The 26,679-nt window shown below is 46.2% G+C and overlaps 6 protein-coding genes across 11 annotated transcripts; 3 read left to right on the forward strand and 3 right to left on the reverse strand.

The window, feature by feature from the left end:
* Positions 1-85: 85 nt before the first annotated feature.
* Positions 86-8,513, forward strand: PIP5K59B (Phosphatidylinositol 4-phosphate 5-kinase 59B). 2 transcript variants are annotated; one of them, XM_017147585.3, is made up of 16 exons: positions 86-205; positions 528-562; positions 655-804; positions 986-1,183; positions 1,240-1,382; positions 1,445-1,966; positions 2,036-2,128; positions 2,183-2,315; positions 2,624-2,711; positions 3,090-3,152; positions 3,485-3,571; positions 3,933-4,214; positions 5,152-5,368; positions 6,987-7,159; positions 7,250-7,335; positions 7,592-8,513. In XM_017147585.3, exons 1-16 carry the CDS (start codon positions 118-120, stop codon positions 7,598-7,600), a joined length of 2,367 nt encoding a protein of 788 aa, XP_017003074.2. In that variant the 5' UTR covers positions 86-117; the 3' UTR covers positions 7,601-8,513. The 2 variants fall into 2 exon arrangements, with proteins under 2 accessions (XP_017003074.2, XP_044251771.2); XM_044395836.2 differs by lacking the exons at positions 5,152-5,368; positions 6,987-7,159; positions 7,250-7,335; positions 7,592-8,513 and having other exon boundaries at positions 3,933-5,035.
* Positions 8,394-9,865, reverse strand: EMC8-9 (ER membrane protein complex subunit 8/9). Its single transcript, XM_017147588.3, has 2 exons — positions 9,583-9,865; positions 8,394-8,992 (listed from the first exon to the last, which is right to left on the reverse strand). Exons 1-2 carry the CDS (start codon positions 9,778-9,780, stop codon positions 8,579-8,581), a joined length of 612 nt encoding a protein of 203 aa, XP_017003077.2. The 5' UTR covers positions 9,781-9,865; the 3' UTR covers positions 8,394-8,578.
* Positions 9,866-10,134: 269 nt separating this feature from the next.
* On the reverse strand, positions 10,135-13,649 carry YME1L (ATP-dependent zinc metalloprotease YME1L). Of its 4 annotated transcripts, none has more exons than XM_017147613.3 (9): positions 13,168-13,649; positions 12,639-13,042; positions 12,516-12,575; positions 12,270-12,459; positions 12,123-12,215; positions 11,935-12,008; positions 11,565-11,881; positions 11,118-11,508; positions 10,135-11,050 (listed from the first exon to the last, which is right to left on the reverse strand). In XM_017147613.3, the coding sequence occupies exons 1-9, from the start codon at positions 13,192-13,194 to the stop codon at positions 10,387-10,389; spliced, it is 2,220 nt and encodes a 739-aa protein (XP_017003102.3). In that variant the 5' UTR covers positions 13,195-13,649; the 3' UTR covers positions 10,135-10,386. The 4 variants fall into 4 exon arrangements, with proteins under 4 accessions (XP_017003102.3, XP_017003101.3, XP_017003100.3 ...); XM_017147612.3 differs by having other exon boundaries at positions 11,565-11,878; positions 11,935-12,017; XM_017147611.3 differs by having other exon boundaries at positions 11,935-12,017.
* Positions 13,650-18,795: 5,146 nt separating this feature from the next.
* On the forward strand, positions 18,796-19,854 carry asrij (OCIA domain-containing protein asrij). 2 transcript variants are annotated; one of them, XM_017147564.3, is made up of 3 exons: positions 18,796-18,955; positions 19,012-19,507; positions 19,567-19,854. In XM_017147564.3, exons 1-3 carry the CDS (start codon positions 18,896-18,898, stop codon positions 19,791-19,793), a joined length of 783 nt encoding a protein of 260 aa, XP_017003053.2. In that variant the 5' UTR covers positions 18,796-18,895; the 3' UTR covers positions 19,794-19,854. The 2 variants fall into 2 exon arrangements, with proteins under 2 accessions (XP_017003053.2, XP_017003054.2); XM_017147565.3 differs by having other exon boundaries at positions 19,570-19,854.
* Positions 19,844-21,103, reverse strand: Gmer (GDP-L-fucose synthase-like protein). Its single transcript, XM_017147562.3, has 4 exons — positions 20,903-21,103; positions 20,731-20,845; positions 20,116-20,673; positions 19,844-20,062 (listed from the first exon to the last, which is right to left on the reverse strand). The coding sequence occupies exons 1-4, from the start codon at positions 21,025-21,027 to the stop codon at positions 19,895-19,897; spliced, it is 966 nt and encodes a 321-aa protein (XP_017003051.3). The 5' UTR covers positions 21,028-21,103; the 3' UTR covers positions 19,844-19,894.
* A 215-nt stretch (positions 21,104-21,318) lies between these two features.
* Positions 21,319-26,675, forward strand: MED23 (mediator complex subunit 23). The gene is made up of 14 exons (XM_017147560.3): positions 21,319-21,450; positions 21,510-21,603; positions 21,657-22,621; positions 22,678-22,764; positions 22,820-23,022; positions 23,079-23,455; positions 23,521-23,695; positions 23,754-24,242; positions 24,303-24,629; positions 24,686-24,992; positions 25,049-25,196; positions 25,265-25,922; positions 25,985-26,125; positions 26,184-26,675. The coding sequence occupies exons 1-14, from the start codon at positions 21,406-21,408 to the stop codon at positions 26,494-26,496; spliced, it is 4,329 nt and encodes a 1,442-aa protein (XP_017003049.2). The 5' UTR covers positions 21,319-21,405; the 3' UTR covers positions 26,497-26,675.
* Positions 26,676-26,679: the final 4 nt, after the last annotated feature.

Below are 26,679 nucleotides of genomic sequence, written 5' to 3' on the forward strand. Positions count from 1 at the left end.
GGAAAACGTGAAGTCACCCCTCGAATAGACCAAATAAACCAGCCAAGAAGCATGTCCTAGTGGAGCCCTCGACGGAAGAGACGGAAGAGTTACGAACAGGACACCTGGAGGAGCACGATGGCCTCCGGAGATGGCGACACCATCAACACCATCGACATGGACAGCTCCTCCGCGTCGCAGGCCAAACTGGGGGAGCCCAGCAATGGTAACTATTATCCACAGTCGAACCCGTCGACCACCGTCACCTCATTTTCCCCAGCGTTGAAAAAAAAAAAAATCAATGACTGGCGAATGGAAGTGCCCCTGGCGCATGTGTCTCGCGTGAAGGGAAAAGCGTGAATGTGAATGGGAAGCCACCCCCGCTTTTCCATCGGTTCATATTTATATTTTCGGATTGATAACAAAAGAAAGTTGTCCAGTCGCCTGTCCAAGTTCAAGTTTCGGTGATTGACCAGGCGACTGCGTCATGGCCTGAATTAAACATGACTCCTCCTAATAATAAACTCTGTCCACCCGTCTTTCCTTAGCCTCCAACGACCATGTGGGAAACTCATCGCCCGACGTAAGTACATCCGCCTTGGCCTCGAGGTCACTTCAATTCAAAACTAATCGGGTCAATTACTTACCCACCCCCCCATCTCACTCATCGAACAGCTGGGCAACCGACCGAACCGCGCGGCCAGCAAGGCGGACAAGGAGCGCAAGATTGGCCACAGACGCGTCGGCGAGGGCGGCGAGATTACGTACAAGAAGATCCAGACGTCGCAGATCATGGGCTCCATTCAACTGGGAATCCAGCACACAGTAAGATATATATTCTTATTTTTCTATCAGATTGTTTTAATTTTAAAATTAGTTTTTATGATTTTCAAGTGATTTCAGATAGCTGGTATCTTCTATCTTTATGTTTATCCAATAAATATTCGCAATTGTTAATTTATTTAAAATGATTATTGCTCTAAAATCCCTTTAACTATATTTACAGGTCGGCAGTCTAGCCTCCAAGCCGAAGCGTGATCTACTTATGATGGACTTCTGGGAAATCGAGAGCATCACCTTTCCGCCAGAGGGTTCTAGCCTTACACCTGCCCACCACTACAGCGAGTTCCGATACAAGATCTACGCGCCCATTGCTTTTCGTTACTTTCGGGATCTTTTTGGCATCCAGCCAGATGATTTTATGGTAATTGATAATATGTTTGTTATAAGCCGCAAGAATCTGACAGATAACTCTTACAGATGTCCATGTGCACGTCCCCGTTGAGGGAACTGTCCAATCCTGGTGCTTCCGGCTCTATATTCTACCTGACAACCGACGACGAGTTCATCATCAAGACGGTGCAACACAAAGAGGGCGAATTCTTACAGAAACTACTGCCTGGGTAGGTGACCCTTAACATTTCCTCCGTAGAAAAAAGACTACAATCCATAATCACATTTTCAGTTACTATATGAATCTAAATCAAAATCCGCGCACGCTATTGCCAAAGTTCTTCGGATTGTACTGCCTGCAGACGAGCAATGCCAAAAATATTCGCCTGGTGGTCATGAACAATCTGCTGCCCTCGTCCGTGAGGATGCACTTAAAATACGACCTCAAGGGCTCCACGTTCAAGCGCAAGGCCAACAAGGCGGAGCGCTCGAAGAAGTCACCCACGTACAAGGACCTCGACTTCATGGAGCAGCATCCGAACGGCATATTCCTGGAGGCCGAGACCTACTCCGCACTGATAAAGACCATTCAGCGCGACTGCACGGTGCTGGAGTCCTTCAAGATCATGGACTACTCCCTGCTCCTCGGTGTCCATAATCTGGACGTGGCGATGAAGGAGAAGCAGAGTGAGCAGAGGAAACCACTGAGAGCTCCACTGGCCGAGGACTCCGACGTGGATGTGGACGATCCGCTGGACGGACTGGATGGCGATGGCAAGGATCGGGATGCGGCCACGGGCATCAGTAGAAATAAGTGAGTATCCCGGTAGCTTCAGTTAATCCCTCAGAGCAATCTAAAGAGCTAACCCAGTGCGGCGTACAGGTCCGTGAATCGACAGCGACTGGTGGCCCATTCCACGGCCATGGAGAGCATTCAGGCGGAGAGCGAGCCCATAGACGACGAGGAGGATGTACCGTGAGTGTTTTCTATATCTACATTTTCCAAAAATCTAACGATATCACTTTGCAGACCTGGTGGAATTCCAGCGAGGAGTGAGAAAGGCGAACGCCTGCTGCTCTATATCGGCATTATCGATATTCTGCAGTCCTACAGGCTAAAGAAGAAACTGGAGCACACATTCAAAAGCATCATACACGATGGGGTGAGGAAGATAAGGCTTAGGGAATTTTATATTCCTAGGATTTTGTATCTTAAAACATCTATTATTGAGTTCCGATTTCTCAATGTCAGGATAAGGTTGTAGTTATTTATCTGTCAGAGATAATTAACAGCAGGTTAAATTGTTCGAAACAGAAAATGGTTTTTCTCAATGTTTCCGAAAATGCTAATTAACTCAAGAGCACAAGAAACATGACATTGAGAAATTGTCCCTGCATAACAGTTTTTGGGTCTTCCTAAATTCTAAATTCCATCCCCAACTAATCTTAACTATAACTCATTCTCTTCTAGGAAACCGTATCGGTCTGCAGACCCTCGTTCTATGCTCAAAGATTCCAAAACTTCATGGCCAAGACCGTGTTCCGCAAGATACCATCCCGTAAGTGGACCGGTCGTGGAAGTCGGGCTAAGTACTCGTACTGTAAGGCATTTTTGTGTGCAGTTGGCCGAGTTATGCAAGCACTTCCGGTTCCAGACATTTTTGAGTAGACTCTTAGCCAAAAACACAAAATATACACACCATTCACATTCACACACCGAACACCATTTAGACACTCGTAGCTTGCTAATTTTGGTTAATCGATTGATGTGCTGCAAAAATGCAATATGGTACACTTGGCCTGAGTAGACGCCGATCCGAAGCGATCTCTCGACATCAATATCGAATATCAATATCCACCAACAAACCGCTCTGTTCTCTGCTTTCTTTTTGACCATGTCTCGAATGCATTCACCCCACACTTACGTACGCATATAGTGGATCTCCCAGAGATCAAAGGGAATCACAGAAAATTTCGTACCTTGGTAACCAGCTATATAGGTAAACAAAAACTAATGGTCGATGTCTTTAAAATTTTGATTATCTCTCACTTGAGTTTTACTTACACCTTTCCTAACGAGTATTTTATAGAGTTTATTAACGATGTTTTGTATTCACCACTTGGTTTTATATGATTTCGAAACGGACGCCAAAGCATGCCTCTCAATCTCACGTTAGTTGACCTCACAATCCTGGCCTCCTTGGCATCCCGGCAACCGTATTGCTCTCGGCTTCGCATAGTTGCTTTCAAAGTGCTATGCTTTTTGAATCTTAATTTTTAATCTTATTAAAGCGACCCTTAACTAATAAATGGTTTTGCTTGATTTTTCCAGCGCTTAAACATTCGCCTTCGAAGAGAAAAAGTCTTTCGAAGGCCATTCAGCGCTCCATCGACAGCGACAACGAGGTGGCCACGAGGCGTAAGTTGCGATACCTGAAAATATAATTATAATTAAGAGCAACGACGTTCCTATATCATTAAAATCATAAAAACAAGACGCGAATTCTTCAGATTCAATGATTTAAGCTGATGAATTCGCGCTTCTTTTTTATTCATACTTCACTTATTTACTTATTACACCCAAAAAAAATCGATATGAAACGTAGGTAAATTTTACATTATTTAAGATCAATTTTAATTTGATATGGGGCCAGGTAAATTTAACCTGGTCAAAAAGAGTATTTCATGTAAAAACGATATGGGTTTTACATGGCCATATCGATTTTACGGTAACATGCTTTTTTTGTGTGTATGCTAATGCTTATCCTTCCTATCCCCAGCGGTTCACACCTCCCACTCGCACAGTAGTGGCAAGATTCACCAGCCAGCCAAGCCGCCCACCACCGAGCCAACGCCAGCGGGAGCGGCAGGAGGAGGAGGCGCCGGAGGAGGAGGAGCTAGTGCCCTCGGTCCAGCCAGCGGCAGTGGCACCAGTGAGCGGGCACCTCCGCCCGTCAAGCAGCGGACTCCGGCGGCCAGTAATCTGAAGACGCGGGTGCCTCCGCCAGTGCCACCGCGTGGCTCCCCCAGGCGCCGCGATGCCCAGGATCGGACGACACCAGGTACAGAACCGCACAGAACCACTAATCCCAACCCGGCACCAGCACACACCACTCACACCCTGCAGGTGCCAGCGAACGAGGGCAGGCCGCGCTTCGGAGATCGTCGTTCGCCCAGCAATGTCCAGGATTGGCTGGAGCTGCACGACCTCTTCGATGCCCCCAACAGTGGTATTCCATCTGCTCCCTTGCCAGAGTTGCCTGTGGTTGCTCTACTGAGGAGCTCATCGCTGCGGCGCCGGGATTCGATGCACTCCGCCTACTCCACGGCTCGATCGGAGAGCAGTTTCCGGCGCCAGCAGCCGAGGCTGCTCAACCACGTGGACATCTTCCAGCGGCAAAACAGCTTTGTGGCCCGCAGCGAACGCTCGTCGGTGGGCTCCATTGTCCGGAACTTTCCGCCGATCAGAGCGGAGAGCTATCGAACCGGACGATCCCGATCCTCGGGCAGTATTCCCAGCCAGCGTTCGCCCAGGCGCGGGATTCAGGAGAAGCTGGAGCGGCAGCAGAGGCGGAAGCGCTACTTTCACTACGTGGACTTGGCGCTCGGTGGCGATGATTGTGAGAACCAGCCGGAGGAGGACAATCTGCTGCAGTCGGTCAGTGCGTTTCTGGAGGTGAAACGGGAGCTGGAGGCGACGCATCGCCCCAAGAGGCCACTGCCCAAGCTCACCGATCCCCTGGATGAAGTAGAGCTGGCGGAGAAACCTCCCTCACATCCGGCGAGACGGGCCAAGAGGCGGGCGCCCAAGGCAGCGCCCTCCACGATCCCGGAGAGCGAGGGAACCCAGGGATCGACGGGACGCGGACCAGGACGGGAGTAGCTTCTCGCTTGCACCTCGCTTAACCAAAACCATCACACAAGCTCATAACCCCAAAAACTATATAGATATCTGTACTCATTCCGTTGTATATTTTGCTCTGATCATTGTATCGCTAGGCACAACGCCCTCATGCAGCTCGACTCCTCCCCCCGCCTTTGACGACATCTCCGAGGACAGCTCGAACAAGAACAGCACCTCGTCGATAGGGCGCCGGTCCCATCATCATCACCACCACCACCAGCAGTCGCAGCAGCAGCAGCAGTCCTACTACCTGGATCGCAAGATGAACATTGGACCCGCCTATCGAGGCTCTTACAAGGAGGACATCGTGAGGTAAGATGTCTTGGAGGTACTAGGATTGTCAATATCATGTTAGGTTTTATCTAACGGAAGGGCAATGTTCTAGTTAAATTTGCCAGTTTTGTAAATTATCCTCACATTGAGAAAACGAATTTGTCTTAAGCCTGACAATCTCCATACAAAATGTTGTTCAAGAAATTTTCGTTTCGTTTGCTTTCAATTGAAGAAAATACTAAGCTTTACCCAACAATGTAATTTAACTAACAGATAGCTATAACCTTAACACGACATTGAGAAATAAGCTTTTACTAAATAATACTTTTCTGTTGATTATTTTGTAAATAGTAAAATTAAATTTTTTCCTCGGTGGAGTTTCATAAGAAAATCCTGTTGTTTAATACAACCTAGATTTAAATTAACTTTTATTTTTAGAGCTATGGCCTTTTAATTATACCCGTTACTCGTAGAGTAAAAGGGTATATTGTATTCGTGCAAAAGTATGTAACAGGTAGAAGGAAGCGTTTCCGACCCCATAAAGTATATATATTCTTGATCAGGATCACTAGCCGAGTCGATCTAGCCATGTCCGTCTGTCCGTCTGTCCGTCTGTCTGTCTGTCCGTCTGTCCGTATGAACGCTGAGATCTCGGAAACTATAAAAGCTAGAAGATTGGCATTTTGCATGCAGATTCTGGGAGTTCCTACGCAGCGCAAGTTTATTTCAAAAAGGTGCCACGCCCCCTCTAACGCCCACTAGCCCTCTCTATCGCCCACAGTTTTGAAGCTATTATGAAAATAGTAACTGATATGTATTTGTTTCGTCAATACATATCGATTGGCCAAGTAAAAGTTTGCCACGCCCACTCTAACGCCCGCAAAACCCATTTAACGCTTAAACCTGTCTAGCGCCTACATTTCCGCCTTTCATGGCCAGTAGTACCAATATCTTGGGGTAGATGGCTCAATTCAATATACAATAGCGCCATCTATTCAGATGGTTAATTTGAACTTTTTGTCCTTTTTTTCTGTGGTCACACTAATTCACAATATGTTATTGCAAATTTTAAATTATTTGAAAAGGGCGCGCATTTTGTCTCTTTTTGCTCGTATTCGTTTTTCACAAGTGCATTCACCTGCGCTAGAGAGAGACGGAAGATGTGCTAGGCAGAATTGAAAGTTTTAGAAGGCCTCCACGTGGAGTTCCCTGGGTAAAAAACGGGAGCTAATTCCAGCTTCGAAAAACAAAAAAGGAGGCATATTTCTATTAAGTTGTTTAGCTGAGTAACGGGTATCTAATAGTCGAGGCACTCGATTATAGCGTTCTCTCTTGTTTTTAACCTCCTTTTAACCTTTTAAGGTCAGTTTTCTCGTCCGCCTGTTAAATTTAAAGTAGGGTTAAAACTCTGGTTTCCAATACGATTTTAAGGTTTTAACCTTACTTTAAATTTAACAAACGGACGAGAAAACGGAACTAAAATCAAACTATTTCCTTGGTGGAGTTTCATAAGAAAATTCTGTTGTTTAATACAACCTAGATTTAAATTAACTTTTATTCTTAGAGCTAAGGCTTTTTAATTTTAAACCTCTTAACCTTTGAATTAATAACCATAATTTAACCATATTTCTCTTAACCAAAACAATTTTATTTCCAGCGTCTCTGAAGTTCATCTGGACACATTGCTAGCGGTGGACACCTCTTCGAGCAGCCAGTACGGTTCCCGCGGCGGATTGGCCTGGACACCGCCCGCTTCAGGTGAGGGCTCCACTCCCACATGGACAGAGGGCACACCCAGTTTTACGGACTCCAGTTCGAGTGGTGATCTCGGTAATTGGCACTTGAGATTTGCTTTGAAATCGCTTTTTGTGTTTCTATATCTATCTGTATATGTGTATTCGTTCACGCTTGCAATCGTAGACAACTTCTCGCCCATAAACTCATCTAAAATCGATCGACACAAGCCGACGGTGGAAGATGCCATCAACTCTCTGTCCGCGGGAATGGTAAATATCAGAGGAGGCCCACTCTAGATACCAATATCTACCCAAGCACACACAGAAACGTCCCGATCCCGCTGCACCCACGACACACACATAACATCACATTACCGCACCACAAAGATAGTTGCACACGCCCGTGTAAAATCGTACATTTTGAGACCTTTCCAAATTGCAAACCATTTTCCCGTTGGGTGTTCTTCACTCTGCATTCCCACCCGACTTCTCGCTGATCCTCAACTTCTCTATTGCATTCTTATAGATCAACTAACATAGCATGTGATGACGGAACACAAGACACACCAACCCAGATATATCACGATGTGAACAGAGTCAGAGTCCGAGCAAGAAATGCCTCATACTCTTACATACCGATTATGCTTGCGTGTTCAGGCGCACTTGTATAGCTAGGATATAATCAAAAGGCGCCCACGTAGAACAGATTCCCATGCCATGTCCACACCCACACCAGCCCATCCCTTCCAGCGGACATCGGGGTGAAAACTACCCATCAAAGACATTAAACAACACTGCAAATGATATTATACACGACACAAGAGCATACTCCCCATATACAGAACTAAAGAAGCATAAAGCAAATAAATGGCAAATCAAATACGAGTAAAGTGCGCAGGATGGCATCCAGTTGGAGATCCGAGATCCGTTATCCCCGACCCAATCCCCCATACATTTAGTGTACGGTGTAAAGAGTTCGTTATGCGTTCGATCAGATAATATGGAAATATACAATACACTGAAATTATATGAATAAACGTTTTTGCGATACTTTCGATCTCCGATATATCCACATAAGTACGTATTATGTATACCTATGTATAATCAGCAATCGCGATATTACAATATTATTGTAAAATATTTCAATTTACAAAAGCCAGACAAACCAAGAGCAAAATTATATACATATTATTCATCTGTATTTATTAACGATAATTGTAACGCGCTTAGGTTTACTCAACACAAAAAACATAGAACGGAACATGACTCACAAAAGGATATTACATACACCAACGGACGGACACGGACTGCGGACAACATTCGACTCATACATGATGAAAGAATTGATTATTTATTAATTAGTTGAATGTTATTTAACTTATATGCATTATTCTAAAGATTACTGAAATCCAAATGTAATTACAATAAATTAAATTGCAAGGTTGAAATTCCGGCGTGTTCCCTCGAATGCGAATTTGCTAGACTAAAACAAACGTACGTTAAAAACGGGCGACTAGTACAGTTTCTGCAGGTCGTTGAGCGACTGGTTCAGGAAGTCGTTGGTCCAGTCGTTCTCCGGGTTGTCCAGATGGTTATCAAAGTCCACCAAATCGCGCATGGCTCCGCGCTTCAACAGCAGCGATACGCCCTCCAAGGTTTGCGACGACTGCGACAGCGTGTACTTGGCCTTCGTCCACCGGGATCCGGAGTCCCCGGCGCAGCTGTAGACCTGGACGGCGGCACGATCGTGCTGCAGCGTCATCAGCTTGTTGTCCACCACCGCAAAGCAGGCGTTCTTGAAGTTCTCCTGGATCTTGTCCGCAATCTTGGCGGCCGGCGTCTTGTCCACCTGATTGTCGTAGAAGTTCTCCGGCGCAGTGTAGTAGCCGCCGATCACCAGTCCCTCGCGTTCGGCGTACGCATCAATCTGAAGGGGAGAGTGGAAAGGTAATTTAAATATTTATTTTAAAAAATAAAAAATTGCTAATCTACATTTTGCTAAATATTTTCGGGATTTTCGTTTACCTGGGTAGTAGCTAACTCGATAGGTGAATAGTGGAAATAGTTTACTTAAGTTGATATCATAATTTGTAGTCATACAATTGTTTTAGCATCGTGGGGTACAAGGTACATTTAAAATCAAGAAAGTATACGTAGGTATTCTTGGATCAATATTTATAGGAGAAGGTTACTACAAATGGTCAATAATAGGTAATTAAAAGATGAAATTCAAATAAAGGTAAATAAATTATCGTAGAATGAGTTCTTAAAGGAAATATCCTGCATTTTTCAACTGAGCCTTATGGAACTTAAATTAAGTATGTCAGATAAATTATGTACATTGGATTGGATTTCATAAAAGGTGTTCCTATCTCAAACTAGAGAACGGGGACCTAGTTAAGGGTACGTGATAATGGATATTTTAAATACATGTGTATGGCACCAAGTACTTCTGCGTAACATTGCTGACCGGATTCGAGTTCGTCGGTTCTTTTAAAGCCGGCAATTGGCAATTACCTGCATGAGGGCCACCTCCGCCATGGGGGTGACATGGAGGCACTGGTGGAAAAGGGGAATCGCATCCACGATTTCCACCAGGGAGCCCTTCGAGGTCTTCTCGGCCAGCAGCAGTCCGTTGACCGCCTGGTGTGGATACTTGGCCGCGTGGAATATCAGCTTGGTATAGGCCCGCTCCGAAATCTTGTAGTCGCACATTTTCTCTGAATATTAACTTAATTTACTCCGCAAAAAAAAACATGAATTGGAATTCGACAATTAGTAGGGCAGCGCTGCAACCGTTAAAATAAACCACGTACTTTAAAAATACCATTGAAAATACTAGACCTGAGCCCCATTGAGCTTTCAACTAAATGGATTCCACAAAGGAAAATGGGTTCCACTAAATATTATACAATTCATTAAACTTCTTTGTTTTCTTTGCCAGCTTTGTTAACTTCAAACGATTTTTTTAATCAAACTAATCATTTTAAAATACATTTTTTATTGTTTTGCTTATAGTTTCTGCAATCTGGCCACACTACATATATTTCGATTGGCGCGCAATTCAAGTTGGTTTGACTTCAATTCAATTTATTACTCAAACTAATATTTAATACTAAAGTGGATGATGGAAAACATAACTAAATATGTGTAACATTTTATTTCTTAACTGTCCGTCTGCGTCTCGCTCTTGCTTGGCTCTTTATCCATTCTTTTTATATATCGTAACTAAAAAATATTTAGCAGTTCAGCTGAATGTCCGATGGACGACCACTTGGTCTTCCCACTGGATCCTCAATCCATCCACCACCCGAAGGGGGACTACGTCTGGCTCTCGTTCAGTATTGCCTTGATGTCGTCGGCATCCAGCGTCTCGTACTTGAGCAGCGCCTCCGCGAGCGCCTTGTGCTCCTTGGTGTGTTTCCGCAGGATGGCCTTCGCCCGTTCGTAGCTGTCGCTGAGGATGCGCTTGATCTCCGCGTCCACGGCCTCGATGGTGTTGGGGCCGAGGGTGTCGCCGGTGCCCAGGCCCTTTGCCGCCTCAATGGTGCGCAGACCCACCTTATCGGACATACCCCAATCCCTGACCATGTGCGTGGCAATCGAGGTGGCCTGCTTGAGATCGCTGCTGGCTCCCGATGTGATCTTGTCCGCTCCGAAGACCAGTTCCTCCGCCGCACGGCCGCCCATCATCGTGTCCATCATGGCCAGCAGCTGCGCCTTTGTGACATGGTAGCGCTCCTTCTCCGGTATGTAGGCGGTGTGTCCGAGGGAGGGTCCGCGGGGCATAATGGTCACCTTGTGCAGCGGATGCGACTCCTTTGTGTAGAAGGCCACAATTGCGTGGCCGCCCTCGTGGTAAGCGGTTATGGTGTTGGCCTCCTCGTCCGGCAAACGAGCCTTTCGCTCGGGTCCCATAAGTACTTTGTCTCGTGCCGTCTCCAAATGCTTCATGCTCACGGTTTCGGCGCCGTCGATGGCGGCCCTGCGGAAATTATAAGTTAATATAATTAAATTGAATAGAAAATGTTTTAGGGAGAGTGATTTCTCACCTCAATGCTGCCTGGTTGATCATGTTCTCCAGGTCGGCTCCTGTAAAACCAGAGGTGCCACGCGCCAGCATGTCCAGATCGATTTCGTCGTGCAAAATCTTTGTCAGATATAGTCCCAAAATCTCCTTGCGACCTGTAAAGTCGGGCGTGGAGACCATGACCTCCACATCGAAGCGACCGGGACGCAGCAGAGCCTGATCTAAGTCGTCGCGGCGGTTTGTGGCTCCCAAAACGATGACGCCGGCGTTCTGATGGAAGCCATCCATTTCGGAGAGCAGCTGATTGATGGTCTGATTGGCATAGGGATGCAACACCGAGTTGGTTCGCTTGGCGCCCACCGAGTCGATTTCATCGATAAAGATCACACAAGGGGCACGGGCCTTTGCTGCCTCTGCAAAGGAATAGTTATGTTAATTTGGAAAATCAGGGCTATGATTATCCACTTACTGAACAAATCGCGCACTCGCCTGGCACCCTGACCAACGAGCACTTCGTCGAATTCCGGTCCGGCGGCATGGAAGAAGGGAACTTTGGCCTCACCGGCGACGGCACGGGCCAGCAGAGTTTTGCCCGTTCCCGGGGGACCAACCAAGAGCACTCCCTTTGGCAGCTTGCCGCCCAAATTCGAGAACTTCTCGGGACTCTTCAGGAACTCGACCACCTCCTTCAGCTCCTGCTTGGCCTCGTCGCAGCCCTTGACATCTTCGAAGGTGACGTTGATCTCCTCGGGATCCACCTCGACCTGATTGCCCAGTTGGATGCTGCTGGAAGAATAACTAATCAGACGAGCGGTAAGGAAAGTGACGTGGAGGCTCACCGAAAGACGGATCCGTTGGAGGTGGTGAAGAAGCTCAGGAATATGCCCAGGAAAACGACGACTACGACGAGAGTCTGCAAAGTCTGCGTGACAATTACTAGGAATTACTTAAAACACTGAAGAAGACAAGGGTCTTCTACGGTCTTAAAATTGCTGAGAACTAAGGCGAAACTAATAGGAAATCTTACCTTAAGATACTTCATAGTTTTACCGGACTTAGGAGAATCTTCAGCGTTGGCGGCGGCCAAGTAGCCCTCGGCAAAGGCAATCTTCAGGTTCTCCTGCAGTGAAAAACATCAGTAAGGCTTACAAATATACAGGTAGCGTTATCCTACAGAATTATTGTATCCATGGTCATCGGATTTGGCCAGCAACCGTCTCAGCTTCTCAGCCTGGATGGATGTGTCGCCCTCCAGCCGCTGCGGTGAGTTGGCCAGGGCATTCTTCAGCCGGGAAGTCATTGTGGGATTGCGCTTCTGCTCCGCCTCAATGGATCGATCCGTCTTAAAGCCACGTATGTGTTTACTGTATGGGAGAACTGAACTTTAGCCATAGCTAGTAAATTAGTTCCGTGCACTCACAGTTGCTGCTGGGAGAAGAGCGGGCGTAGAAGACCTTGCGTTGTGGTTGGAATCACCTGGCTGAAAGAGCGAACCGGGATTAACTGGAGGATTACCTTCCAAAGGTAAACTCGGCATACGTACACATTGGCGCCCGTGGGCGGGGCACCTGCTGCTCCGGTTAGCGAAACTTCGAACTGATAATTTTGCAGCTGGACACGACCGAACTGTGTGGCCGGCTCCTCCAGCGTGACGCGGACGTCGCGCATGGCGGGCAGGATGCTGGTCACCTTGGCCAGCACCTCGTTGACCAGCTGCCGGTCGAGAATGCCGTTCAGTCGTGCCGCCCTCTCCACCATGCCCTGCAGGCTGGCGCCCGAGCGACTGAGCAGGTTCCTCAGGTCCAGCACGAGGTCATGACTCCGGTTGGACGCGGAGGTGGACTTGGACTTGGACAGGCGCGTCGCATTGGCGCTTACATGCAGCTTGGTCCGATTCACGGAGTAGTAGTGCGGCTTTCTGCTAAAGTTGCCGAGGTACAGGTAGGGCTATCATCGCATCCGAGGCACCCCGATTCCAAGCAGGCCAAGTGGAGAGTGGGAGATGGAGAGATTGAGAGGAGAGCAGTCAGTCAGGCGGGCGGATCAATGGGCGGCCGTTGGGCGCGACTTACCACGGAGTGTGTGGTGGTGGAGAACATTGCCAAAAGTACAAATTTCAGTTAATTACAACAACGGGCTCGGGATCGCGGCCAGCAGACGACACAGCTGTAACTTTACTTGACAGCGAAAATGTCATAATGTAAATCGGGTTGGCAGGCCCCGCTGATTTCAAAAACAGGTGGCAGCCCCCTAGTGGTGCGCAACTTCCGAACCCTCACGAGGTCTTCGTGTTCTACGGCCAATTTTGAAAAGTTTTTCTGTGTGTTGATTGGTGACTACGATTTTCAGCTTGATTCGAGTTTAAACTTGGTGTATATCTCAAAAGCCAGTGGACCAGTCAATGTCGCCGATAGTTTGGTTATTGGTTGACTGGATCGGGGTTTTCCATACACTAAGCTATTTATCTAACGAATAATAAAGGAACTCTGAGGACAACACTTTAATTAAATTTTGGGAACAAAAAAGCATGTTGACTTCTACAAAAATATAAACATTTTTTTAGTTTACAACATGACATCAGCTTACTTTGTTTAAACAAATCTTGGCATACCCCGTCTTGTTGTGATAGAAACGTTCCGGAACTCTTTCCTTTGAAAAGTTTACGTTATGTTAGAAAGTTATGTTTTTATTGTCATTTTAACGTCATTCATGTTTTCTACCATTTTCAATTGGAATTGTCCAAATCCTTTTCTTGTGCATATTGATGTACAAGTTTCATATTCACATTTGGCCGTACATCCAGTAAAAATACATCCAAAATTAAATCGAAGAAATTACAAAATATTAATCCAAATTAAAGTGTGCAATAAAAAGTCAAGCGTACAGTGAGAAAGAAAAGTCAGTGAACAGTGAAAAATAAATTAAATTCCAAAATTAAATTCAAATTAATTTCCCACAAAAAGGGAACCGAAAAATTAAGTGTTCCGCCAATTTAGACCCACAAATACTGATACTGATTTTTTTATTGTATATCCGCTGTGACAAATATTTGCATACATAATTCAAAATCCAAATCCAAATACAGTCCACAATAAATCGAAAATTCACAACACATACCCGCCGGCAAAATTTAAAATAAAAATTTTCCGCCATCTTGATTACCTATATACTCCACATCTTATATTGTACATTATACATATTACATATTCCACATATATTACATCCATATATTACATATATATTACATGTATACTTCCATACATATTTATTTAATTCCCGCGCATTCCAGCATTTCTCGTACATAGCCCGCAAAAGGGGCTTTATGCACGAGATCTTTTAGGGCATTTGTGTTATCCAACGTTCCAAGAGCTCTTTATTCCAAGCCAAGCGGTACAGTGACAAGTGAAGAAAAAGTGAAGAGTACGTAGTGAAAAAAAAGGTGGCGCTAATTCGTGCGGTTTTCAACGACCAAATTAACGGTTTCGTCGACACAACATTAGAAACATGCGCGGATCCACGGGGGGTGATATGGGTGATATATCACCCCCCACTCGGGTGAAAAATAAAAGAAATTTTGGTATTCAAAAAGTATGCAACAAAAAAATTGTTCTGATATCACCCCCCACAAAAAAATCCTGGATCCGCCACTGATTAGAAATGTTAGACGATGAAGTATTGGATAACGGTCGGGCATACTTTTATGTGTGTGGTAATTCGTCACACATCATTTCAATTCAACTGGTACTAAAGACCCATGGAGCCAAAACACTTGATGTGGCTAGGGACTACAATAATGCTATAGACGCCATTATTCACCACGGCAAATATTCCAAATTAGTCGCATTTGTAACCGACAATAAAGTCAATGTTGGGTTCAAAACGATAGTAAGCGTTCCCCACATTGTGGATAAAAAACACCTGAAGGACGCAATGCGTTCAGCAGGTATAATTAACCACCAATTTTTGGATACGTTCGTGAGGAATACAGGACGCGGAATAACTGTGAATAAAATCAGAATAATTTCGGAGCTGGCTATATTGAACATTAATTACACACATAGTACCATAAAGAACCAATTATTGGCATACGAAGAAGCCGCTCTGATTATGCGTCAGAACTTAATTGTTCCCAATTTTTTGTATGCAATCACCGAAATCTTGGAAAAAACCTTTAAAGAACTCGTCACTAATATCCAAACAAGAATGAGATTATTTTATGCAAGGCAAGAAACCATATTCAATGATGACCTCCAATTGCGACGAATTTTAATTCGCACAATATGTCTTTTAATTAAGATAAAAGGAACATTCGAGTCATAACCCATCAAACAATATTAAAAGCAATTAGTTTATAAGTTCTCATTGTCAACCGCATTGAAATACATCGCCCGGCCGGTCCGCGCTATTACCGAAAAGTCCATTGTGTTCTCATTTCTCTCGCGCTTCGCGATCGTCAAGTGTTTCCACAGCTTGCCACCCGGCTACGTGCAACAGCCGCAACGCCGACGAAGCTGCCTTCAATAGACGAACACTTGCAACGCCCCCCACGTTCATTTTTTGATACATTCGAGCCGAATTGATCCAGCAGATAAGTGCCAATTATTATTTTTATTAACTGCCGGTCGACAGTCAGCCATCCGAAAACATAATTCGTTTGACTTTCTGTACGATCTGTCTCAAATCCAAGTCCGATTTAATCCGACAACGGCAGTTATAACTATAGTTGTGCTGAACGCACATGATCACTGATGCAAAATTCTTGCATCATGATCAAGGATCAAAAATATTTTTCCTGTCAACGCAACTGCAGCACTGCTTTTTCTTACGCCAAAATTCTTTCATCATGATCAGTGATCAGGTAGCGTAAAAAAAAGCAGTGCTGCAGTTGCGGGGACAGAAAAAATATTTTTTTATAATTGCGCGCACAGTTTGATATATTTTTTACTTTTACGTCATTGAAATGTTGGCCCAGGAAGTACGCGCTCAGCTACTGCTCGGCAACGAACTCCTCGACCAGCTCCAGATCCAGACCCTGTGCTGGACTGTGGTTGTGATTAAAGGAGGACGCCGGAAGCACTCTGGGCTTCTTCCCGTCCGCCATAGTCGCCAAGAATGTTAGAAGGCGACTCAGTTCCCCCAGGCCCAGTACGTCCACCAATATAAAAAAAAGGCTCGGCCCTATCGAACTCGAAAAAAAATCTGAAGACGCCCTCGGCGGTGTCGGCCATCAGCCAAGCTCCAGCCGCATTGGGCTCGATGCGAAGAACTACAATTGCTCCAAATTTATTGTTGTTGATTTAATTCGCGTTAATCGAAAGCATCCTCATGTCCTCATAGTCATGTGTTTTGGAAAATGTCGAAAAAATTTTACGGCAAGGTTGTAATTAATAATTATTACCACACCAAGCATCCTGAAACAGAACCCGGACCAGATGCCATCCAAAAAACCAAAAACTTGCTCTGCCTGTCTGCGTATCTGTTTGCGATTATTCTTCCTCTATATAATTCTTGTCGTTGATATTTTTTGTGGAAATGAATAAAGAGTGGAGACAGAAGGACAAAATCACCACCCCACACCACCGACAAAAAACAAGGTGCACCTTTGCGCGTGCGTCCTTAATACTTCCATTACCATCGAAGCCAAATGATTCGTTACATTAATAATTATATTCATTTCAAAAATTATCTATGGTCCACCATACGTGGTGGTGTCGCCGAGGAACCAATTTAGGTGCCACAAATGGCGAGCAAAGATAAACAGTATAAGGCAATACTTGGCAATACTCGGATAACCTTAAGGCGTCATACGCTTAGATTTAAACCTGTGATAAAATGCCAAAATCATTAATTCTAAAATGACTTATATTTAATGTTTTTCTTCAAAATGGCAGAGTTCCAACAAATTTTGCGATTTATCTTTTATCCATACCATTTAAGAAAATTGTCTCAATAAAATTTACAGTCGAGCCGATAGTCTTTGTTGCTAGTGCTCTTCAAGCCTTCTCAGTTAGCTCATAGTTTTACGCTGTAAGCTAGCTTTATATAAATAAATCTATTAAGTTTTTAAATTATATGTTAAATTATATGTTTAAATTTTAAATTATTTTTTAAATTTATATGTTCATATAAAATAGGGAGAAAGCAAATTTTTATTTAATTTAAATCTATTTAACTTCGGATCAGGACAAACTTTTAATCAAATCGTTACGAGAGCGGACCGTATATGAGCGACAGTTTCACTAGTAGAGAAATATTATTCTTTGTAGTGTGACCAAAGTTTTCAGAGTTCACCCGCAATGCATGTAGCATGGTATTATTGTAAATCAGCAGGGCTGACAAAAAGCAAACTAATCAATTGGCGCCAATTTTGAAATATTACAAAATGTTGAACACCTGTAACCACCAAGCTTTAATTTTGCTGTTGCCAACTCTTGCAGGCGTTTTTACAGTGGTTTTTGGGTATTTCTTTCCATTTTTAATTTGTTATTGGCACACAGCGTTCATCGAAATTCTCCCATTAAATCGGTTATTTCCTTACTTTTTCTTAGCTCATCTGAGTACCGCCGTGCTTTCGTCGATGTGAGTATTAAGGCATTTTTCCACTATGCGGTTTTTTCGGTATTTTTGTGTATTTTCGATTGGCAACGCGATAGGCGGACGTGAGGTGTTTCCATTGGCAAACGCGTCTGAAAACAGCTGTTGTGCTATTGTCATTTGCGAGCTGAAGTAAACAATGGATTTAAATAATTTGTTATTGATAATTGTAATCGCAGAACAGCATTTGAACAGCGTGGAAAAATTGCTGCAATGATGAAAGCAACAACATCCCACGTTACGCTGCTTGAGCATTTATTACGGCAGAAAGCAAAAGGATCTGCTGCAGAAGGCGTTCATATATATAGATCTGAACAGTCATTTAATTAATTCTTTGACACGACCCGCGACAGCAGTAGCTTCTGAGGCGGCACGTCACTGAACAGAATCTGATACGGGGCAGAAATGCCTACAAGAACATTGTGCGCAAGAAAGAGGGAGATGTGCCCTTTTCCAGCAGTCGCCTGTCAACGTGTGTCATTTGAATATGGAATGGCCATCTACGGTCTAACCAGGAGGTCGCCTTAATGGACGAATGGCGCACGCGAAGCAAACGTCAAGATCATGAAGACAGGGAAGCCCATGTGGCTGCGCTGCAACGACCAATATTTCGCTTCCGATCCTTTCTAGCCGAGCCATTCCATTGGATAAACGAACTGCTACTGCTCTTTATGCGCTTGGATCATCCTCGGAATTCTGAACTATTGCCAGATCATTTGGCATATATCATATATCAAATACCAATCTATACGAAATTAAGTTCATGTAAATATCAACAATAAATGGTTTTAATATTTCCCGCTTCTTATCAGCCTCTTATCAGTTTCGGGTCCAGAAAATGTTCATGCCTGGTTAATACTGCTTAAATATACCACAAATTTCACTTTCCAGCCCTGTAACGCGACAAATTTCCACCCTCCCCTCCTCATCCCTCGCCTACAAGTTTTGTATGGGATTTGGGCGCGTTAAGCGGTAAATGGATGCAAACGCGACGCGTCCATAATGAGCAGAGGGCATTAGGTTTTAAAAATAAATTAATAAAAGGTACTTGAATTTAAAAGACTTTTGGACTATCGAAACAATCGTTAGGATTGACCATCACTAAGAGTGCAGGGCAGGGCTGTTTCGCCGGCGACCAGGGTTGGCAATCGGCTTCGCCGGTTATACATTAAACATTTCACAAATCCCCGATTAAATTGTATCAGCATGGACTCCCCGCTGAACGATGGCTCGCGACAGCTTCCGCAGCACGCCCCCCACCCACTGGTGAGTGCTTGATTGGCTTTGAACTCCTGCTACAGCTTTGTTTACACCGTTTTCAGGCCGACTACCAGTTTTCCGCCGAGGAGGTGAGGGCATTACGTGAGTGCAACACAGAGTCATTCTTCCAGCGGAGTCTTCCCTTCGGCACGGGACTCGGTCTGCTGGCCTACTTTGGCGTCAAGAACGGCTACCTCCAGGGACACGGCAAGTACGGCGCCGTGCCCAAGGTGGTGATGGGCGTCATCCTGGGCTACTTTGTGGGCAAGTTCAGCTACCAGCAGAAGTGTGCCGAGAAGATCATGCGGCTGCCCAACTCCCACCTGGGCGAGCTGCTGCGTCAGCGAAGGCAGGGCGGCGGCGTCATCAGCACCATCACGCCGGACGAGAACCTGGGCCGGGCCTTCACCCTGGCCCCCTTCTCGCCCAGCTCGTCGTCGGCGGACGTGTACAGCGATGAGGCATTCCAGCCGGCGAGGAGCACTGCCCTCAACCTGGACACGGAGTCGCGTCCCACTATGTCCGGCCTGGACGACATCTACCGGCCCACTCTGGACTGTGAGCTCATAGATTCCCTTGGGTTTTAAGCTGTTTCTAAGCTTTCATTTCCCTTCCAGCAGCTAGTTCGTTGCTGGACACGGATCTGCCCTTGGAGCCGGCCAAACCGGGTCAGTCGTACGAGGATCTGCGGCGGAGGAACCGCGAGGAGTACTCGAAGCACCAGCAGAGTCCCTACTCGAAGCCCTATGAGCCTCCAGCTGCCGTTCAGCCGAGGCCCGTGGAGCCAGCACGAAGTGAGCCCGCTGGCCGAAAGAACCAATACGGCGACTCCTGGACCGACTGAGCTCCCACACCGATCATTGTTATTTTGTTGGACATAAAACGTGCATAAAGTTCTGTGGAAAGACGGCATCTATTTACATTTGTTGGGGCTGCCGTATGGAATTACTTTCTGGCCTGTTCGTAGTTGTCTTTGTACCACTTCACCGACGTTGCGATGGCCGTTTCGAAGTCTGTAAATGCGTAGTCCGGCAGCAGGGAGCGCAGCTTGGCATTGGACGCCGTCTTCTTGTACTGACCATCCGCTTTGGTCGTATCACAGACCAGTTTTCCCTGGAATAAGCAAGGTTTAGGCTTTGGATATCCTATAAATCTTAAGGAATCACCTTAAAGTTAAATGCCTTGGCAATGGCCTGGGCCACCTCGAAGATGGTCACCTCCTGGGCTTCGTCTACGCTCAGGATGATGGGCTCCACGCTGTCGTAGTGGCGGAGCACCCAGATCATCAGCTCGGCCAGATCCAGAGAGTAGACAAACTGACGCAGTGGCTTGCCGCTGCCGAAGACCGTGAATACCTTTTCGCTTTCCGGCACTTCCGGTTGCTCGGCGATTAGCTGGTGCATCCGATTGATCATGCCCGGAATCACGTGGCTCACCTCGGGCTTGTAGTTGTCGTGCGGACCGAAAATGTTGCACGGAATCACCGAGCTGTACAGCCGGCCGTATTTATCGTGGTAGGCGTGGTTCTGCACGTCTATCAGTCGCTTGGCGTAGGAGTAACCATAGTTGGAGGGGTGCGGCGGCCCGTTGTGCACCATGGTCTCATCTATGGGGTAGCTGGTTTTGTCCGGGAAAATGCAGGTGGACAAGCAGGAGACGACCTTGCTGCAGCCCTGTTCGTGTGCCGTTTGCAGGACATTGTCGTTGATGAGCAGGTTGTTGCGCTAATGGGGATTGGAAATTTATGATTTCGGTTCGGATTCATGTGCTGCGTAGCTCACCAGAAAGTCCAGGTTGTTGTTCATGTTGTGGAACAGACCGCCTACCATGGCGGCCAGGTGGATGACATGGGTGGGGTTCTCCTGGGCGAAGAGTGCCTGCGTGGCTGCCAGATTTCTGGGGAGACCTTTGTTTACAGTTCTGTTTGGATCGGTGTGTTTCCTATTAACTCACGTCAAATCCGCGTCCTTGGAGCCGGCAAAGTACCACTGCTCATCCGCTGGGGCCTGCTCCTTAATCACCGCCTCCAGGGCCTTGCCTACGAGGCCGGTTCCACCTGTGACCAGCACTTTCTTCATTGTTTTTGTGCGATTCCACGGATAAATCAACTAGTTTGTTATCTGCCGCTCAGTGTGACCAGTTTGTGCATTCGCCGGTTGGTAAGTGCTGCTATATCTGCTTGTTTCTAGCTAAGTGTTAGCGGGATTTCTGGAAATAATTTTGATTTGCGTTAGGTTTTTATTTTATAAGAAGAAAAATAATTTAAAATTATTTAGTTGAACCAAAAACCAAATGAGTTATTAAGTAATTTCATAATATCTTAATTTTTTAATTTTTAGTTAGCTATTTTTACTATTTGTGTTTTTCAGTGTATTTCTCCGCGTCAGCACTGAGAAGAAGAAGAGACGAGACGCGATTTTGTTTATGCGGTGTCGGAAATGCGAAAAACAATTTAAATGGATATACAAACCCAAGTTATAGACACCGTCAACGAGTTTTTGGTGCGTACCAGGAAAATCCGGAAAACCTCTTCCCAATTAACGTATTCCCCTCTTTGCAGAAGGTGGACTCCATTGACGAGGCGTTCGTGAGCGTCATTGTTTTCAAGCAGAATGGCGAGCAGGAGCGAGCCACCAGTTTCGCCAATGATTTGGGTAAGTGAACCGCTAGCCAGGATTGCATTTTTAGTAACCATCATCTGTTCCAGTCACCGCCTTCGGGAACGTGGCCCAGGAGAACCGGGAGCAGGTACTCCGGCTCTACCTGCTGCGAGCAGCCGGCGCCTCGGGTTACCACATCAAGGTGCTGATGGCGGCACTGGCCAAGCTGGTGGACGCCCACGTCATCACCGCCAGGATGCTCTGCGACAAGGTGCTGATGTGCGAGAAACTGGACTTCGAGCACCGGACCTTCTGGATCGAGAGCTTCCGGCTGATCAAGCGCGTGATCGTCCAGGTGGACTACAAGGGCGTGCGCGAGATCATGAAGGTGTGCCGCGACAAGGCGCAGTGGTTCCCCCTCAACGTCAACGTCACCTACATGCCGCAGCTGCTGGCCGTCGAGGACATCCTGCGCTTCATCTTCGACCGCAACAACTGCCTGCTGCCCGCCTACTTCATTGCCAACGAGATTATGCGTCCGTTTCCCTACCACTGGAAGCTCAACCGGCTGATGACCGACTTTGTCGAGGAGTTCCGCACCACGGCCCAAATGGTCTCGATCATCGGTCATGCCAGTATGCTGCCCATCGTGGAGCACTTTGGCTACGCGGATCACATGATGAACTCCTGGCGGCTGGACCACAACACGCTCAAGTTTAACTTCAAGGGCAGCCTGCCCTACGAGCCAGAGCTTCTCGAGGAGCAGAAGCCGCTGCTGCGGTACGTTCTGGAGCAGCCCTACTCGCGGGAGATGGTCTCGCAGATGCTGAACCTGCAGAAGCACCAGAAGCAGCGCTACAATGCCCTGGAGGAGCAGCTGGTCAACCTGATTGTCCAGGCCATGGAAATGACCGAGGCGAATGACGCCACTGCGGGCAGTGGCTTCAACTCCTCCGATGAGCAAATAACGCCCTACGAGTGGGTGTGGCTGCATCTCTCCTCACAGCTCATCTACTTTGTGCTCTTCCAGTTTGTGAGCTTTATGCACATTGTGTTGGCGCTGCACGAAAAGGTAGGATGATCTAGTATTTGCAAGGCAATCTCTTATTTAATGTTGTATCCCATTAGCTTTCGAAGCTGGAGCTCCGCAAGGGACGCGACCAGCTGATGTGGATCCTTCTGCAGTTCATCTCGGGCAGCATTCAAAAGAATCCAGTAGGAGAATAATTGCCGTTCTAGCTAAACCACTTATAATGACTTTTCCCCTTAGATCACCAATTTCCTGCCCGTCTTCAGGTTGTTTGACCTCCTCTATCCCGAGCTGGAGCCCCTTAAGCTGCCGGACATCAATAAATCCTCGATGGTCCGTCACATGGCCCCCATTTGTGTGTGGATCCACCTGATGAAGAAGGCGCGAGTGGAGAATATGAACATCACCCGACCGCTGCCCATTGCGCTGAAAAACCATTATGAGTAAAGTCCTATTTTCCCTACTATTTGTTTAAACATTAACTGGTGTATTTAATTAGCTTCCTGCAGCACCTGGTCACGCCCAACACCATGATGAACATGACTCTGGGCAACGACTTCCGCATCATTCTCATCTGCAATGCATATTCCACGAATCAGGAGTACTTTGGACGACCCATGGGCCTACTGCTGGATGCTCTGAATGGCACTTCCAAATCTCCGAATGGCGGTCAAATACCAGCCGTAACTTTCTCGGTCACGGTGCTGGACAGCCTGACTGTGCACAGCAAAATGTCGCTAATCCACAGCTTCGTAACTCAGATGCTAAAGCAGGCCCAAACCAAAGGCCAAGTTCCGGCGGCGGCGCTACTGGAAACATATGCCAGACTTTTGGTCTACACAGAAATAGAGTCGCTGGGCATCAAGGGATTTCTAAGTGAGTCTAGGCAGTAATCATTTATGAGGATTCATGATCTAATCTACTTCTATTCTGATTATAAGGCCAACTGATGCCCACTGTGTTTAAGAACCATGCGTGGGCCATGCTGCACACCTTAATGGAGATGTTCTCGTACCGCCTACACCATGTGCCCACCCACTACCGAGTTCAATTGCTGTCCCTGCTTCACTCTTTGTCCTCCGTGCCGCAAACAAACAAGATGCAACTGAATCTTTGGTAAGCTTTAAGTATGCCAAGTAAATATATAGAGATTGCTAATCTCCTTTTCCCTCAGTTTTGAATCTACTGCTTTACGACTGATCACCAGCATTGGATCAGCGGAGTTCCAGCCTCAGTTTTCGCGTTACTTCAACGACAAATCCCCCGGAGCGGTGGCATCGAATGAGAGCGAGGAGCTGAACCGCGTCCTCATCCTTACGCTAGCTCGTTCCATGCATGTCCACGGCGGCGGCGATGAGATGCAGGGCTGGTGCAAGGACTTTCTGGCCAACATTATTCAGCACACGCCGCACTCGTGGCCAATGCAATCGCTGGCCTGCTTTCCGACCGCCTTAAATGAATATTTTACACAAAATAACCAACCGCCAGAGAACAAGCAGCAGCTTAAGAAGGCCGTCGAGGAGGAGTACCGCACGTGGACGTCGATGACGAACGAGAACGACATCATCGCGCACTTCCTGCGACCAACTACCAACCCCTTATTCCTTTGCCTCCTGTTCAAGATAATTTGGGAGACGGAGAACATAAGCCCAGTGGCTTACAAGTGCGTTGCATTTAGATTTTATTATTTTTTATATTCCCTACATTTTTAATTTACTTACAGAATCCTGGAGGGCATTAGCGCTAGAGCCTTGTCTACTCACCTGCGCAAATTCTGCGATTATCTGGTGGCCGAGGTGGCTAGCTCCTCGGATGGCCGTGACTTCATTCACAAGTGCGTGGACACTATCAATAACATGATCTGGAAGTTCAATGTAGTGACCATCGATCGCGTTGTCCTTTGCCTTGCTCTGCGAACCCACGAGGGAAACGAGGCGCAAGTCTGCTTCCTTATAATTCAGTTGCTGCTGCTAAAGGCAAGTGAGCTAAGAAATCGCGTTCAGGAGTTCTGCAAGGACAACAATCCCGATCACTGGAAACAGAGCAACTGGTGGGTGCTTCATTTTTTTAGGAGATCATTATAGTAATAGTAATTTACTTCCCTAGGCAGGACAAGCACTTGTCGTTCCACCAAAAATATCCAGAGAAGTTCGCCTTGGACGAGTCTGCCTCGCAGATTCCGCTGCCCGTGTACTTCAGCAATGTCTGTCTGCGATTCCTGCCCGTTCTGGATGTGGTGGTCCATAGATTTATCGAGCTCACCATCACGAATGTTCATCAAATTCTGGGCTTCATTTTGGATCATCTGAGCATACTCTACAAGTTTCATGATAGACCAATAACGTACCTCTACAACACTCTGCATTATTATGAACGAATCTTAAGAGATCGGCCCGCTTTAAAGAAAAAATTGGTAAGAGTTGTTCTCAACGCGGTTTAGCTTTTTATTAATTTATTGTAATTTTTTAGGTGGGCGCTATTACCAGCGCCTTTAGTGAGATTCGTCCGTCCAACTGGAGTGTTAGTGAGCCGTATAAGGTCTACCTGCAAAACCAAGACTCGCTGTGGACCCCCGAACTGAGTTACTACATGAGTTTGATCAGGCGTCTGGCAGACAGTGAGTTAAAGGATGGTGTAAAGTGTGTCTCAATATTGACACTTGACACTTGACACTTTTTGTTGCAGCCATTAGTGGAAAGAATGTATTCTACTCCACCGACTGGCGTTTTAATGAGTTCCCGAATGCCCCCACCCATGCGCTCTATGTGACCTGCGTGGAGCTCCTGGGTCTGCCTGTGGCACCCTCTTTGGTTGCCAGCAATCTTATTGATGTGATAGTCAGCGGATATGCGGTCATTCCGCAGAAGGATATCCACAGCTACATCAATGCCGTGGGCATTGTTCTGGCCGCCTTACCAGAGCCCTACTGGAGTGGCATATACGATCGCCTGCAGGAAATGCTGAATACGCCCAATATGCTTAATTGGACCTACAGATTCAATGCCTTCGAGTTGTTCAACTTTAAGACAGTGCGCGAGGCGATGCTGGAGAAAACCTACGCCGTGGTGTTGGCAGTAGCTCACTCGGTGTTCCATCACATGGGCGCTTTTAAGCTGGCCGCCATGACCAGGTACCTTAAGGAGAAACTTAAGCCGTGTGTGCGAACCGAGCAGCAGCTGCTGTACCTGTGCCACGTGTTTGGACCCTTCCTGCAGCGAATTGAACTGGAGAAACCGAATGCAGTGGCTGGTATTGCCGTATTGTTATATGAGATCCTGGAGATTGTTGACAAGCAGCATGGTCCAAAGCCACTGCTTTACATGGACCAGATATGCGATTTCCTGTGAGTTAAATAATATAATTTAATCAATAAGGAATGACCTAATATTTCGGTATCCCTTTTAGCTACCACATTAAATATATACATGTGGGTAATATTATCAAAAACGAATCGGAGGCCATCATCAAGCGGCTACGACCATTGCTGCAAATGCGCCTAAGGTTCATAACCCATCTCAACTTGGAGGATATTCACTCGGAAAAGAGGTGAGAACATAATGAAATGAGAGCTGGCACAGGTCTAATTAACATTTAATACTTTTAGCACCGACAGTGCCAACAATAATGCAATAACAAGTCAAACACAATCGCCCCTGCAACCACAACATCAGCAGCAGCCGCAGCAACAACATCAGCAGCAACAACAACAGCAGCAGCAACAACAACAACAACAGCAGCAGCAAATGCAACTGCAGCAGCAACAGGTGAATGCGGTGCAAACAACCAGCGTTCCACTGGGCAGCGGTGGTAGCCTGCAACAACAGCAGCAACTCAACCAACAGCAGCAACAAATGTACATGCAACATATGCAGCAGCAGCAGCAACATCAGCATATGCAAAACATGCGACATAACTAGACTTACGCAGACTGCAATCAGACATATGTAAAACATAAGCTTAATTTAAAAGTAGTATTTATATTGTACCGGTTTTTTGCATTAATCATCGAGTAATTACGTAAGTCCAAGTTCCATGTAATGTGTAAACCGTTCTCAGATCTGTTTAGCGAGAAACTAAGAAACATTTTAAGAAATTATCCA

This window comes from Drosophila takahashii, chromosome 2R (genome assembly GCF_030179915.1).
Source record: "Drosophila takahashii strain IR98-3 E-12201 chromosome 2R, DtakHiC1v2, whole genome shotgun sequence".
Taxonomy (NCBI): Eukaryota; Metazoa; Arthropoda; class Insecta; order Diptera; family Drosophilidae; genus Drosophila; species Drosophila takahashii.

Coding starts and splice junctions, on each gene's coding strand:
- PIP5K59B (XM_044395836.2), top strand. CDS start 118: ATGGCCTCCGGAGATGGCGACACCATCAACACCATCGACATGGACAGC. Junction 563..654: donor TGGGAAACTCATCGCCCGAC/GTAAGTACATCC, acceptor CTCATCGAACAG/CTGGGCAACCGACCGAACCG. Junction 805..985: donor AACTGGGAATCCAGCACACA/GTAAGATATATA, acceptor CTATATTTACAG/GTCGGCAGTCTAGCCTCCAA.
- EMC8-9 (XM_017147588.3), bottom strand. CDS start 9,780: ATGTGCGACTACAAGATTTCGGAGCGGGCCTATACCAAGCTGATATTC. Junction 8,993..9,582: donor CGGAGGTGGCCCTCATGCAG/GTAATTGCCAAT, acceptor TCTCCCCTTCAG/ATTGATGCGTACGCCGAACG.
- YME1L (XM_017147611.3), bottom strand. CDS start 13,194: ATGTTCTCCACCACCACACACTCCGTG. Junction 12,576..12,638: donor CCGCCCACGGGCGCCAATGT/GTACGTATGCCG, acceptor TCGCTCTTTCAG/CCAGGTGATTCCAACCACAA. Junction 11,882..11,934: donor TCCAACGGATCCGTCTTTCG/GTGAGCCTCCAC, acceptor TTATTCTTCCAG/CAGCATCCAACTGGGCAATC.
- asrij (XM_017147564.3), top strand. CDS start 18,896: ATGGACTCCCCGCTGAACGATGGCTCGCGACAGCTTCCGCAGCACGCC. Junction 18,956..19,011: donor AGCACGCCCCCCACCCACTG/GTGAGTGCTTGA, acceptor CACCGTTTTCAG/GCCGACTACCAGTTTTCCGC. Junction 19,508..19,566: donor CTACCGGCCCACTCTGGACT/GTGAGCTCATAG, acceptor TTTCCCTTCCAG/CAGCTAGTTCGTTGCTGGAC.
- Gmer (XM_017147562.3), bottom strand. CDS start 21,027: ATGAAGAAAGTGCTGGTCACAGGTGGAACCGGCCTCGTAGGCAAGGCC. Junction 20,674..20,730: donor ACAACAACCTGGACTTTCTG/GTGAGCTACGCA, acceptor AATCCCCATTAG/CGCAACAACCTGCTCATCAA. Junction 20,063..20,115: donor CCAAGGCATTTAACTTTAAG/GTGATTCCTTAA, acceptor TGCTTATTCCAG/GGAAAACTGGTCTGTGATAC.
- MED23 (XM_017147560.3), top strand. CDS start 21,406: ATGGATATACAAACCCAAGTTATAGACACCGTCAACGAGTTTTTG. Junction 23,023..23,078: donor GCGCTGAAAAACCATTATGA/GTAAAGTCCTAT, acceptor GTATTTAATTAG/CTTCCTGCAGCACCTGGTCA. Junction 23,456..23,520: donor GGGCATCAAGGGATTTCTAA/GTGAGTCTAGGC, acceptor TCTGATTATAAG/GCCAACTGATGCCCACTGTG.